The sequence below is a fragment of the Uloborus diversus genome, chromosome 3, assembly GCF_026930045.1.
Source record: "Uloborus diversus isolate 005 chromosome 3, Udiv.v.3.1, whole genome shotgun sequence".
NCBI lineage: Eukaryota > Metazoa > Arthropoda > Arachnida > Araneae > Uloboridae > Uloborus > Uloborus diversus.
This window is the reverse complement of record NC_072733.1, coordinates 151812000-151828188: the sequence shown is the minus strand read 5'-3', so window position 1 is coordinate 151828188 and position 16189 is coordinate 151812000. Positions and strand designations below refer to the sequence as shown.

Sequence of the window (16189 nt, the reverse complement as noted above, 5' to 3'; positions counted from 1 at the left end):
TTTCCTTTAATAATGTAAAGTTTGATAATATTAAAAGTATTCTTGACATTGGTGTCAAAACTCAGATGGATTTGTACCAAGAAACAAATGTTGCTAGGTACGGTACTTTCTGATCATTTGGTTAGGAAACCTAAAGCTCCGATCTGGTCACATAGTTCAATTACGACGGCAGAATACACGTTTTTGGGTGAACCTTCCAGTACTTTACTTTAAAATATATCATGGGACTTAAAATCGTTGCTTTCAAGAGAGAGAGAGAAAAATGATGGCTTCTCTCTCTCTCTCTACATTTTATCTATTCTCAATTAACATATCACAGTAGGCAATTTCATTTCAAAAAGCAGAGTTGACTTTCTTATTGCCCTTTGGCAACGGGTTAAATATTTATTTCAGTTCCCGCTCAACAATAGGTTAAAATAAATATTAATCATTTGGGATATATATCCATCCAATGTTCAAATTAATTAATTGACAAAAACGTTTCCAATTCGATCCATCGCGACCACGTTTGGATCAACTTAATTACACACAAAAAATTTGATCAAAATCGGTCCAGCCGTTTAAAAGCCTTATGACTACAAACGTCCGCACAGAAGAAATATAACAGGGTGTTCCATTTTAACCTGCAAGACCTTTATTTTCGCAGCAGTTAGCCCTAGATGTATACTTCCAATTGCAAAAATGTTCAAAATCAGATGCAGAGCTAAGATATTGAAAGTTTGAAGTAAACGTAAAAATAAGTCAAAAAATACAAAATTTAACTTTAGATATAGGCCTCAGGTCCCCTAACTAATATTTAGAGAAATAATCTCCATTGAAAACTATTACTGACACAAAAAACTTGACATTTGTGCGATTAAAACTCAAGGAGATATTCCATTTCAAAGATTTAAGAGACCATACAAAAGATGAGATTGGAACTTATCGCCCTTTCAGAAGAATGACAGGTCGTCAAAGTAATAAAATATAAAGTATATATATTTTTCATTACTATTCAAAAATAAATGCAAATGTTATGCCGTGATACGCAAAAACACACTACAAAACCTCGAACAATTTGAGAAACCACGCTCTATGCACACATATAACTTTAAACACATGTTAATCCTTATATTTTCCCCCAAAAGGTGTTATTGACGGCGAGTGAAAAGTGGTCTAAGTCACAAAACGCTGCGTTTCATATCTCAGTGAATATTGGTCGTACTAATTTCAAACGTTTTTTGTTGGAAATAATTTTCAATGGAGATTAACAGTTAAATTTTGTATTTTTCGACTTATTTTTATTTTCACTTCAAACTTTCAATATCGTAACCCTGCATCTGATTTTGAACATTTTTGCAATTGAAGGCATACATCTAGGACTAACGATTGCGAAAATAAAGGTCTTGCAGGTTATAACGGAACACCCTGTATATTAAGATATAGAAGACTCATGCAGTTTTTTTTTTTTTTAACGTTTATTTAATTAATTAATAATGAAAAAGAAAACAAAATACATCATTTGAAATAGTATTTCATAAAAGTTTTAAGAAATTTATTAAAAAAAAGCTATCCGGAATTTTTAATTTTTTACACATCAAACATTTAGGGGAGAAGGTCGGATAGTATTGGACACCTAAGCTATTTCAATCATAACACTTTTTGTTTTATTTGTAAAGAATTAGTTTTTACACTAAATTATGCTGTACTAAGTTGCCTAACATAAATTGTAAACTTTAGTTTAAAAAACATGGAGTCGTATTTTAAACAAGTTTTTGTCAAACTCTATTTTTGACCAATTTTAAATTTTGGAGTGTTGTATCGCACAAAACATTAAAATATTGAAATTAAAAAAAAATAGTTCAGAAATAACATTTTAATTGGCATAAAAATGAAACAAACTAAGTAGTTGGTTACTTAGGTTGGTTTACTTTTAAGTCTAAAAATGAAAATAAGTAATATTTTTTAAATAAAAGTTGAAAATATAGCCTATGGTTGGTTTAGGTGCCCCTAACTGAAACAAATTCATTTTAAACTTTGGAACACAAATCACATGTGTAGTAAAGACTGTCTAGTTGTAGCTTTTCATGTGCCCAACCCTTACACGTTTGGCATTGGATCCAATCTTCTTCAAATGTATCATTACAAATTATGCAGTGAGTCAGCTCTTCGTTGTCCTGCGACTCATCATCATACTTTAACTTTCTTTTAGTGTTTTCTTTGTTTTTCCTTTTTGGTTTAACTATTTTTTTGTTTATTTGGTTTGGGTTTACCCCCTTTCTCTCTCTCTCTTTTTTTTTTTTTTGGCGCATCTCTTCTCTCAATCTTTTTTTCCCCTCTGCTAAATTTTAAAACTTTTTCCAACAAGTCCAACTTTTTCAATGGATTCTTTTATATTTGTTTCTCTCATCCGATTTATGTCGTGATTTTTCCATTTCAACCTGTTGGACAGAGAAAAACACCGTCTGTATTTTATTTTGGTGCCAGTAACTTTGTCCGATACAACCCGAAATTGGTTTGTCCGATACAACCCGACTGTAAAGCTACAGTTGTTTAACCATCACTAGGTTATTACTTAAGCTAGACACTTTTATATCTCATAATACTTAGATTAATATACTATCAGTCTAAAGGTATAGCAATGAAACAATATAACTTACTCTATGTGTAAATATATGCCTCAGAAGTTAAGTTCGTGCACTGCAATTCTCTCAACAAACAAACAACTAGCTTTGCACACCAGAACTAAAGCCCTGGATCCTTCTCCTAAGTAGCGACACGGGGAGTTGTCGGCCATGTTGGGGCCAAACACCGGCTGTCTTCCTATGCCTGCTATGATGAAATAGTGGTTTCTTAGTAACTCCTTGTTAATAAATCTTCCTAGATTCTTCGAGATAACAAAAATTTGAATGCACATTAACTTTTTTTAAATTTTTACTTGGTAAGGAAACTAATTTTGATATTAAGGCATTTTAATGTGAAAAGATGTTTCACAATAATTCTCGACCATTTTGCGAAATATTTTTTTACGCTCGTCCCCGAAAGCATGGCAGTAGGATATTTATGTTGAAAGAATAGATATTATGATTGTATTGATTATCAGAATAGCATAAATAATTAATCATCCATTGATTAATCGCAGCAGATATACTTTATTAACCAAAAAGTAGATTTTTTTTATCGTACAGACACAAAATTAAGCTGTATGTTACAAGGGTTTCTTTGAATTTTGCAACTGATTCTTTGAATTTTAAAGTAACATAACCAATATATAAATATAATACTTGCAGTTCCAGTTTGTATAGAATATAAGATTTTATTATTAAACTGAAATGAAATTTCGAATTTAAAACAATGTAGCATTTGAAAATAAAGTGGCTTTCTTTTCATCCATAAAACTCATGGATTAAAACAAACTTTCGCTATTTATTTCAAGGATTGAATTCTTCTTTGAAAACTTATAATTATATTTAATCATTTACTTAAGATATAAACAATCGTCTTCAGCATTAAAGTTTCACTACACAAATTGGATTTAAATAAAACTTAGAATGAGTAACGTAATGAAATGCAAAGTAAGATTTTCTGCCTTTTAATAAAATAAAATAAATGTTGTCAAAGTAGCATGTTCATTAAAAATAACAGCAAGATACAGTGAGTGTTTCAAGTTTTATATTGCAAAATTGTTAAAATGTAAGATATTGCATTAGTATAAATGTTTTTATACAACATCAACTCTCTCAACAACATAATGTCCGTGAATAATCGATTGTTTTCTTTTTTAAATGTCAATGATAATGAATAAAAGGAGACATTTGTCATATTAACTCACAGAATCATAGCATAAAAGTAATAAATTAGCTTAAGATTTTAAACAAAAGTTTTAAAATACATATAAAGAGATGAATTAATTACTCGCGTTATTGATTTTGTACTGCACATTAATGCATGCTTACAATTTTGTTAAACATAAAAGTAATAGTTGCTTGTTTCAAAATGTTGCTTTCGTTTCACTGGCATTTTCCCCGAATTCACTAAACAAGCATTCAGATTACAGATCTGACAAAAATCATTGAGTTATACAGGGATACACACTGGGGAGGGGGGGGGGGGTAGATAAAAGAAGTTAAGTCATCTCTGCCGATTCAATGCACCCAGATTTTACGTTTTTCTTTATTTCGTTTCCCTCTAGGTAAACGATATATTTTGGTGACCGATCCTGCCTAATTAACGCACTTAACGGCACAGTAAGTAGATGCTCAAATGAACGAAGAAATAAATATCCAGATAAATAAATATGAGCAAGAATAGCGAGAACGCAATGTTATAAGACCGGTAAGCACTCAGATTTTGGCCCCAAGATGTCAAATGATGACCCACGTGATCGGTCACATCCAATAAGAATTGAAAGCGGCACCAGACAATGGGGGAAAACGATGTCGTTACTTCTTCTCCGTTCGAGGGCTTTAACCGGAACGAACGGTTGATTTGAACCAATATGGCATCTGTGGCTTTCTTCCCCAATACGGCACACTATGTTGACCCAGTACATGCTGCCCCTGGCGGAGGAATTAAGAACAGCCCTTGTCCGATACTACCCGCTGTCCGATACTAAACGACCTTCCCCTATGCATCACTTATGTTTTTAAATTACCTCAACTAGGGTCACGTTTTAAACTAAACACATAGTACTTTTACTATGGGGAGGGGCGGGGTGTTTTACTAAGTTCCTTGTATTTTACTTAGAAGTTACCATTTTGTAGACGCTTAAACCACACGAATCTTGCGACAGAGCATGTTCATCACTTCTGGAAGTGATCGATATAAATCATCAGCAGTTTTCTTCAAATAAAAACAAAGAACATAACAATACAATTCTATGAACACACTTTTCCAATTTATCATTCGTGCGGGTTTGACACTTGCTGATGACACAACAAAATGTCTCAGTATCAAATCTTTATAGAACGAACTGCGTAGGTAAGGCAGTTTTTGTTTGCTAGAAAACATCCGCTTTCATTCTGCTAGAAAACATACGATAGTATAAAAATGAAAATTATCTAAATAAGTAAAAATAAAAAGAGTACAGTAAAACGTGTTTTCTTTTCTTTTTTTCTTTTTTTTTTTTTTTTTTTTTTGAACGCATAAATTTTGTGCCCTTGCGTCCATTTATCAGTCTGTCGAAATTTTAGGAAAAGTTCCCGAATTTACGACTTTCGGTGCGTAATTCTTTCAGACACTTTGCAGATGGATATCCTGCCAAATGCAGACATTGAAGTACCGTGGTACCTTCACTTTCTCACCTAGTCTTTAACTTTGAGCAGTAATTTATCAAAAGGGAACATATCCACTTTTTAGAAAAATTCATTTTATGACATTTTCTAAATCTTTCGCGTGACCTTGATCAAATTGCTTACTTTCAAGAAGTCTGAACGTGGAAAATCCAATTTTATTTAAGGGTAAAGTGTGGCTTTTTGATCAAAAGGTAACAAATCCGTCTTCTGCACATTTTATTTAAAACAAAAGGGGACACATCCTGAAAGAATCTATAATACGAAGACGTTTAGATCCGAAAGAACACGTGTCCAAAATCCTCAAATTTTAATTCACTACTTTTAGGTTCATGTACTTCGATAAGAGAATATGAGAAGGTGAAATATTAGAGTTTTGATGAAATTGGAATTTTCAACATTCAGGTTTTCGTCCAAAAGGGCACATAACCAAAATTAAGATGGCGATATCTCCTTGTTTTTTTACACAAACTTTTCGTACTCTGGGCCATGATTTGCTGTGCTTTTGTGCTCAATTCTGTACCCAGAGAAGTTGATAAAACTATTTTGCTCTTACCCTAATTCGTTTTGCTCACCTCCTGAACATTTTTGGAAAATGGATATGTTCCTCTTTGATAAATTAGCCCTCTCATTTGGCACTTCTCAAGATCTAGATTCACTTTAAGACCTTATATCTTGCTAAGTGGGGGACGAGGGCAAATAATTTGAGTCAAAAATATATCTCAATATGTTCTTTTGATTGCTACAGTTTTATTTTTTTTCATCATTGCACTATTCGTGTGGTTCCCTGGTTAAAATTGCTACTCATTTTTGCGTAACACTTAAGTGCCAGCGTTGATAATTCATTTAACGAAATATCCTACTAAGCAAGAGTTAAAAAATTAATTCAAATCATTCAAATATAATTTCCACACTTATAAAGACTCCATTTGAAACCATTAAAATTGCAGCAGTGAAAAAATAGCTTAATTGCATGCTTTAATTAGAGTCATTGAGAGTATCTTTGAGCCAGGCTGGATACTTTTGCGCCATCTCATGTTTTTTTGTTCATTTGACTTAGAAAAACTACAAATAACAGTGATGAAATTCTTGCTGCTGAAGTCGGAAAATTAGATTTCTTTTCTATTTGATTTTAAAATGTGCAAAATATAAAAAATATATATGAGGTGGCGCAAAGCTATCCGGACTGGCGCACAGATACCCTCAATGGCTGCACACTTATTTTAGTAGATATAGTAACTTCTTAAATTTGATAAAGGATAGTTTACATTTAATGACCATATGTTATATTCTTTTAACGCTGAACGTTGGTTATATATATACGTGTTTATTATAAATAAATTCAGTTTTGATTAAACTGGAAATAATAACAATTTTACTTTTTCTAGATGATAGTTTCGAATTGGAGGATACAAGTCCCCATATCGAAGAAAGAAACGAAGCAGAAATGTCTGAAATTTATTGCTCTTCTTCTAAACGTGGGCAAAGTCATCCTGACAGCAAAATATCTCGCCGACAGTTGTTGTACAAGCTCCAAGAAACAGAAGCTGTTAGCGTGCTTCATGAGAACACTGTTGAACCCCCAAAACACAAAATGCATTCAAGTCACCCAATAAGCGAGAGATATGAAGATGACATTGATGAAGATTGGGCATCCTCTCAAGCAGGTAAACTATCTAGCAGGTTAAACTGCCTTTTCAATTTAGCAGTAAGTTACTGCCGCTAAGCCAGGGCTAAGGCAGAACTACATGCAATATACCAGACAACTAATGATCTGACACCAGTTTGGTTATTCACTAATCCAGAACGAAACTGCAGTCTCTAGATGTGATAATCGGGCTGTCTGGTATAGTGCATGTCTTTTCAATGTTTGAAAGCTTTATATTTTTAATTATTAAAAACCGCCAGTCAAGGTTTTTCGTTGTGTTCACATGAGGTAACTTAGTTGAATCAACTTTTCCTTTCGAAAGAAAAGGGTACATAAAAAAATAATTTCCTGTCTCACACCACTAGACTAAGCCGAATTCATTCGAGCAGCTGCTCCACAACACTTAAAAAAAAATTGAACTGAGTTGAGAGACATTCAACTAGTTTATTCGTATGCAGAGCCAACCTTGGTAATGTAGTTGATTCAACTCATCGGGATGAGAGTGGTAGCGGCACATGTTGGCTGGACGAGTTCACCTGTCATGTGAAAGATGTCGGGCGATGCTTTCATTTTTCTACCTGGTTATTGCGTCGTGGGAAGAAGGTGTTAAAAACAAGTAGTTTAAATCTTCAGGAGCAAAATCAACACTATGATGCTATTTCTTATTAAAACCTTTAAATCTTTAATTTATGGGGGTTTTCTTTAATAAATAAACTTTGAAGGGTTTTTTTTCCTTTTTTTTTTTTTTTTTGCTAAAAAGGTAACTAATTTACAAAACTACGGTAATTTTAACATTGTTGCATAGTTTAGTCTAAATGCGTTTTTTAATTTTTGCAGGTAGTGTTGTTGAGGAAAAAGGCACAGCAGAAAAAAATCCTATCTATGGTTCAAGACCTGGAACTGCAATGAGTAATTCATCTGCTAGAACTACAAGTAGCCAACCATCTACTATGAAAGAAAATAAAATTTTAGTACGAGATAATAGTCAAAAATATATAGAAGCGGGTGATGTAAGTGACTGCTCGGAAACATCGGAAGACTCTCTGTCGGGTGATTCGTTAAATTCAAGTTTTAGAAGACCAACAAAATCTCCTTTATCACTAAAGTCAAAACAATCTTTACACAGCACGGAAGATTTGTCTGTGATTTCTGGATCAAGTGTCATAACATCTTCAACTGCTATCAAAGAAATTGACGATTATGGAGATGATGACGATATAGATGAAGATCCTACCCAAGACGATGATAGTAGATTAAGTACGGATTTAGATCCTGATATATACAGCTTGGATGATAGCGAACATCCATCTTTGGAAGAATATCTGCAATTGTCATCCCAGGTTGCCAAGAAACTTTCCGAGCGAACAGTTCCCGTTTTCAACAGCGAATCACCCAAAGAAAAGAATGTTATCAGTCAATTTATGAAGGAATTCAAAACAACAATTGGAAGGTTAAAAACCACTGAAGATAATAAGCCGAGGTCATCACGAACCACGTCTCCAGGATCAGACAATTGGACTTTAAAAAGTGAAGAAAAAAGGGCAAAAGTGGCACGAAGAGTTAGCATTTTTAAACGTAATCCATTGAAAGGACGAAAGAACGAAGAACCTTTAGTACCTGAAGAAAATGGAAAAGATAGTTATTATGAAATCAATGTGGCGAGCGAGACAGAGGATGCGGAAAGTAGCATATCTTCTACTGCTTCATCGATTAGTGGGAAGAGAGGAAAACAAAAATATAAAAGCAAGACTCCAGAAATAATTCCAGCGGCTAAAGTTGTAGATACAGGAGAAAAAACAGTTATAGCAATAGTTAATGAGTCAGGGCAAAATGGAATCGTAGAAATAAGGTAAGATTTATGAAATATTTCGCAACAATTACTATAGAAAAAAAATGCAGTGCATGATTTAAACTTTTCTCATATTTGTCCAATTACTCGAATTTCATTCATACTTTTCGACTCGAAATATGCACACCATTCCACACGTGTGCAGTATTCATTGCAGTTAAAATTTGATAAGGATTATCGGCGTATTCTGCATTTGCATATCGGATAGGGGATTTTGTTTTAACCATTATTATTTTTATGTTGATCAAGCCTCTGATCACTGTTCTTCAGCTTTTGATCCTTTGAAGACCATAAGATCTGAAGTAGAATATTAATGTTTGCGTTGCTTTCAAAAAGAAAAACTACACGATACTTTTTTAACCGTAACTTTTTTTTTCCCCACTCTAATATTAAGATTCTGATGTCTTAACAATACGAGAAAATATGTAGTAAAATTTATAAAGTGCTTGTATTCTGTAATTTATAAAGCAAACTTGAACTTAGGGCGCACGTATGTCTCACAAAGGTACATGAATGATTAATTAGGCTCGTTCAGTCTTCTTATATCTGAAACCTAACTCATTAGCAGTGAACTTAAATAAAAGGGACATCCTATTGTAATTAGGATACTGAAATTCCCATCAGGGCCGATCCTAGGGTGTCGGCCGCCCGTGTGCAAAGACCTAATGTGCCGCCCCTCAAGAGCAATTCGCATATTTTGACTAATCTTTAACGTCTATATAAATCTTTCTTTAAATTTCTATGCCAAGTTCGAATTTAAAAAAGGGGGGGGGGACAGAAGAATGATCTTATAAAAAGGAAGAAATTTTTATAGTAAGAAACTCCTTAGGTACAATTTATATCTCTGAAGAAAGCAATAGATACCAAAATTTACTAGTCGTAAAAACGCATTTTATAGTAAGATAAATAAATACCTTTGTGCTGTTGTAAAGAAACGAAAAGTAACAACGTATAAAAAGCACAAATTTGGCAGATTACCATCTGCGAATTTGTGCTTTTTATACGTTGTTACTTTTCGCATTTTATAGTCTTTCTTCGGTGACATCAGAAAAGGGACGGAGGAAGGGGGAAGCGTGGGGGGAGGTGTCAGGGGTTCAGGGGAGGAGGATTGCTCCAAGAAAATTATCGAAATTGGCGTATGAAAAATATTTTTAGTTAATCTTTAGTTGTGTTTGGTTGCAAGGACAAAAGAGTCAAGTATATTCAAGGTGCGTGGAGAAATTTTCGAAATTGACGTCAAATATAGCAATTTTAGGAACTTTTTCGAGACTTTAGGTGAAAGTAATGTTGCAGTTCTTTCCTAAAATTCTTTCAAAATTGAAATCAATTTGAAACTATTTTTTTAAGACCGTAGCTTAGGAAGGATCGGCGTTCTTCCCGAAAAATCTCCGCAACTGAAATTTTAAACCCGCAATTTTGGGTTACCTTTGTTGACGTTGCAAGAGGGAGGGAGATTCAATCGTCTTCCATCGAAAGATTCCGAAATATAAGTTTAAAGCGCAAATTTATGCCGTCTTTGATGACGGTACGGGAGCTGGCGGCTATCCTCCGGTAATTTCTCGGCACTATTTTTTCAAAAACCCGTTTTTGGCAAGAGTTGAAAACAATAGGGGAAACGTAAAAATATTCCGAATCAAAATATTTTTCGAAACTGAAATCCATGATAGGCTATTTTTGGGAAGAAAGGATTTTGGAGCTCTTAAGCGGATATTTCTAAAATCGCAATTTTATATTATCTTTGGTGACGTTAACAAAATTGGGAAGCTTCTACGGATCTTTCGGATGTTTTTCAACATTAATATCTGAAAAATATAACTATAGAGTTTTGTCCACCTCACCTCGACGATTAATAGATATGCCCTAGCGCCGTAAAAAGTTACATAAGCCTGGCAGTTCTCCTCCGGAATTCTTTAGAAATATAAGTCCCAAAATCGTATTTTAAGCATTGTTTGATAACGATGGGACTAAGAGCGGGCGGGGGTTCAGTGTGCCCTCACGGACTGCGTTTTTGAAACTGAAGTCAATTTCAGGCTAGTTTTGGCAGGAAGCTGTGCTCCACGGAACCGTCTAAAAATGAAATTTTCTGGTATAATGATTGTGTTAGAGAAAAGGGGGATCCGGGGTCTTTCCCCAAAAGTTCTTGAAACTGATTTTGAAAAACGCAATTTTAGTTTGTTTTTCAATACGTTAAGTGAGAGGGGGTGGAATTAGGGGCTTCTCTAAAGACGCTAATTGAGACTGTCTTTTGTAGTAATGTTCGTGAATGGATTTCGGGGTCCTCCACTACAAAGATTTCGAAAAATGCCAAAGCAATTTTATATGACGTTTGATGGTAGGAAGGGCTGTCGTCTGGAAACACGTTTTGGATTTTGGAGCCAATCTTTTTAGGCTACATTTGATTAATTTATTGTGGAAGAGGTGAATCAGAGACTTAATTGGGTACTTAAGATCGATGGTTCAACCAGCGAAGTTTTCCGAAAGTAAAGTCCTAGAAACGCAATTTAAAGCCTTCTTTAGTTTCGTCAAGGAGGTCATGGCATCCTTTTGGATCTTCGTTTTGGAGCTACATTTAAATTTGCTTCCCGGGGCAAGGGTCCTGTCCTTCTACCTGATCTGAAACCGGGAAGTTTATTCAAGATTTTAGTCAGAAAAACTGTCGTAAAGGGGGAAAAGTACAACTTTTAGTTCGTCATTCATATATGTTACTCAAGGGAGTCGCAATTTTCCACTTTCTCTCCACGCATCCACGATTGTTAAACAGAGTTTATTACATAGTTTGTTGTTTGAAAGGCTTTTGCGAGAGTATCTAATCAGTATAGCTTTTTTTTAAATAAATAAAATATGTCTTCATTGTTTAGGTCTATAAAAGCTTGGGGGGGGGGGAACATTAGTGGCCACCCTCGGTGCTCCTTTTAGACGCCACCATTTCATGCTTCAGAAGGGGGCCTTTCCCCTCCCCTGTATCCGTGCCTGATTACCGGTTCTGTCACAAACTTTGCAACCAAACGAAGCATGTGTGTTAAGAGTAGATATTAATGGACAATGAACTAACACAATGTTCCCTAACATTCTATTTTTCTTAAACTATGCTATGCTGTCGGGAAATCGACATATATTTTGACAATTGAACATTTAAAAATCAGCATATTTATTCTACTTATTATAAGTTATCTTGTGAGAATATCTTGAGGAATTTTGCTTGATTATAAGAACTATATGATGCGGCCTGCGGCCGCCCCTTGCTTTGGCCGCCCTTGTGCGGCGCACACTCTGCACACCTGCTAGGATCGGCCCTGATTCCCATGTAATATTACATACTTTTTTGCTGCATGAACTATGCATTTGCTTCATATAATTAATAGAAGCAGTTTAGAATGAAGCAGTTCAGCAGTGGAAGGGATTTAATACCTTCGAAGTATTTATGTAAACCTCAGTGTCATAAATCGAAAATTTTGCACCTCAAGGACTATAAAAAAGGCATTTATTGAAACTGTACATCAAAGAACAGAAATTTGTTTTAATGTTCACTGAAAATGATGTTTTTGCGGTGAGAAATCGCAAACCACTAATAAGCAGATGAATTTCCGTGTCAAAGCTTTATTGAGCTCATCAGCAAGGCCTCTGTGAGCTCAACCATATTCTAAAGCTAAGTAGTAATAAACTGCCCCACACATACAAAATTTTCCATTATATGTTGATAAAAATATTTCTCCAAGTCTCTCCCTTTACAATGGCACGAAGTTCCTGTAGAAGAGGAACTCAGGTACATTGTCTCTGCTGCTCCTTTCTTCTTGGCAGCCCTGTTCATCAGGCAAATATTTAAAAGAAAGCTATTAAAAGAGTCTTAAACTGACAACAATTTATTTTCAAAATTTCCTGAAAAAGTAAAAACAGTAGTCAATTTATAATATTGATTTGAAGAGCAACGCATTTCAGCGTGGCGCACAACAAATTTTAATACTTCTTAATAAAAGGATAACTTTCCTTCACTAAATAGTAAGGTAACTAACAATAATAAATCCATGAATATTCATGTTTGTTAGTTTTATATCAATAAAAGCAAGAAAAACTCTGAAATACTGAAATGGCAGAAAGAAATTAGCATTGTGTGTGTGTGTGTGTGCTCATAAATTTCTTTCTAAATATTATATACAATCTTCTTACTCTTGCAGTCTTTTTTTTTTACAAAGATTTTTTTCACTTTTGAAACAAATACAGAAAATTTAATTTAAACCGTTCATGTTGCTACAGTATTTATTAACACTTAAAAAAATATTGAGTGCTTAAAATTTTTATCTTAAAACGTAAGTAACACAAACTTAACATTTTTGATATTAACTTAAATTGCATTTAAGCTTTTACCAGAGAGTACATTAAGCTTTTGCCTAAATTATATTAATCATTTAACTCATGTGAACAAAATAGTAATGACTTTTAGGAAACGATACATTTTCAACCAAATTTCATGAAACGAAAAAAATATTTTCTAAACCTACAAAAATTTCATGCATCCAAATATTTGCTTTTTTCTCCGTTATGCAGAACCTTCCTACACAATACAGAGACAGTAACAATTCTTGCTGACAGTGTCATATTCAGACATTGTGCGTTTGTAACTATTGTAATCTTCCATATTAAAAAAATTAATAAAAATTTCCAGTGAAACAAAATTTAGTAGTACTCAAAGATAAAGTTCGCAAGCATTTGAACAGTTGTGAATATTCTGTTTCCAGACAAGTGCCAGTAGAGCGAAACTACTTTTCCTGTAACTATTTTACCGCAAAGTACCATTTATATTATCCACAATAAATGCCATGCATTTTGTAGATTTTGAAAAAAATCACAAGATTTTTAACTCTGTATATAGTACAGAGGGTGGCCAAATTATTATGCTCAAACAAGCTTTTCTGTATTTCTATTGTTCTTTATTTTTTGTTACATAGTTTTATTATTTAGACATATTTTGAAGTTTATTTAAAAGTTTAAATTTTATCCCGGAAACACTTTACATTTTTTAAATTTTGTTTTAAATGAGACAGACGTCAGTGTCAGTTAAAATTTCAAATTACAAGCTTTTTCTTGTGAGCGTGATTTTTGGAAAAAAAGTAACGATCGTATATGTAATACTGGGTAACTCAAGTAGCCATATCATTCATTGAAAGCATGCCACGCCGCACCCAAGCCGTGATAGCAGCACAAAAGGTTACTAAATATTAACTTTATTTTTTTACCTATTTGTAGCATCGATCAGAGGGTACTTCAAGTTTAATATGTTTAATTCATACTTTAAATAACTTTAAAATGGGTTCAAATAATAAAATTATGTAACGATAATAAAAAACAATACAAATACAGACAAGTTAATAATTTTGTCACCCTCTGTAAAGTATATTTTCATTTTTTAGGGAAGACAGAAGGTATACTCCGTCTCCTGTGTCTAAAATGTCTGGGCCTAGAATTGGAAAGGCAGTAACTCCACCTCTACCTCCTCCAAAGCCTCAACTTGATCAAATCAAGCTGAAAGCAATGGCTACTCTGCGAAAATCTCACCAGGAAAAAACCGACAAAAGTCAGCCTGTGCAGCAAACTGCATGTCTTTCAAATGGAACAGCAGATGAAAGTAGTAAAACGACAACAGCTTTAAAAAATAAGATCAATAAGAATCATAAACCTCCTCGTTACATTAGAACACCATCTATTGAATCTGATTCCATATCCGTTGCAAATTCTGATATGACAGAAGATTCTTTAAATACTCCAATACCTGAGGAAGATAGCGAAGGTGAAAATCAGGAAGATTTAAGCGAAGAAGAAAACGGTCCTATCGATAGATGCTTAGCTCAGTTAGCTGATTCAGTAATACAACCTTCGGATGACTGCTCCTTAAATCGTTATCTAAGTCAACTTGGAACAGTATTAGCAGCAAGAGACGACAACCAATTGGATCAATGTTTAAATAAGTTGGCTGCTAACATGAATGCCAATCGTGCAACCAAAGGGTTTAATTTATCTCAACATTTACCTCTATGTACTTGGGAGCACGTTTGTGTAGATCGTGGAAGTGATCGCAGTACGCCTACATCTGACCGTTCCTCCACAACTTCCAGGGGATCGCGAGGATCTCAAGAAAATTTAAGGAAGAAAACCTTAACAAAAGCAAAACATCATCATCACCATCATCATCCTATAGAATGTAAACATACTAATGGAGATATTCAGGTATCAAACGCTTCCGAAAAAATAAATCATTTAGCAAATGGGTGTCTTCACGCCAATGGCCATGATTCTTTTGCAACTCGCATTCTTGTTGAAAGGGTGGCTCATAAAGGCACTTTTAGGGGGAAAAGTCGGATAGGAAGTACTTCTGAAGAAGACGATGGTGGAAGAGCGAGTTCTCTTGGCTCGACCAGAGAGTTAGAGATACCTGTTTCAGAAACAACATCAGATCCTGGATCAGCGGACCTAGAGCGTCCTCGCAAGAAACGGCCACTGTTAAGGAGAAGCAAAAAAGGTCTAAATGGAACTTGTCGGCAACATATTCAAAACAGTAAGTTCAATAAAAAAGAAAATGGCTCTGTAAGAAAAGAAGTGTTTAAACCCAGGAACTTAAGTACTCCGAGATCGAGTAGCAGTGATGTTACAGTAATTCAGCTTGAAGGAGGTGGTAGTGAACATGTAACAAATGTAGAAAGTTCTAACACGTTTGTGACTTTAATTAATGTTGATAGCTCAGACTGTTCTAATAGTGCTGATGAAAAGTAAGACCTTGTTTACTTTTCGCCAAACATTATAAAATTAAAATTGTGTGTTTTAAATATAACATGAACAATATGAAGACTTTTTACATAATGATGGCAGCTAACATAAAAAACAATTTATAAAGAATGTGATAAAGCATATATGTATTACCCATAACGTTCAAGATTAATTTTATGTCAATTTTCTTAGCGTTGGTGGAGAAAATGACAGCTCATTTTTCTCTTCACTGCTTTGAGAAAATGGAGGTCATTAACAGTCATGATATTTTCATATATTTTTAATGATCATAAGAGCTGTTTGCTGCAATTTTGCAAATCAGCTAAACAACGTAGAATCACACAAAAATTGTACTGAGAACTGCTCAATTTCAATGCCCCAGCAAGAAGTATGTAAAAATGCTCTGTATTTTACATTTTTAAAAAAAATTCAGATGCATATACATATATATAGGTGTGTTTATATTTAATAAATTACAAAAGAAATATATCAAGCTTGGTCAAGCATATAAAAAATCACTTGTAAATCAGCTTTGAACAAGGTGATTAAGCAGTTCCACTGTAAAACTGTATACGTATTGAAATAAAGAAAATATAGTTTGTTGAGCTTTGCTTCTATTTTTGACATTTTTGCTATAGGAAAGTTTTTTGAATTTATATATATACA

General features: G+C 34.0%; 1 protein-coding gene across 1 annotated transcript in view; it reads left to right on the top strand.

The window, feature by feature from the left end:
- Positions 1-15529, top strand: part of LOC129218997 (uncharacterized) — an 82545-nt gene extending 67016 nt beyond the window's left edge. Inside the window, exons 8-10 of the mRNA XM_054853315.1 lie at positions 6659-6937; positions 7756-8767; positions 14173-15529. Coding sequence (XP_054709290.1) covers positions 6659-6937; positions 7756-8767; positions 14173-15529 — 2648 coding nt within the window. The remainder of the gene's footprint in view (positions 1-6658; positions 6938-7755; positions 8768-14172) is intronic.
- The last annotated feature ends 660 nt before the right edge of the window (positions 15530-16189 follow it).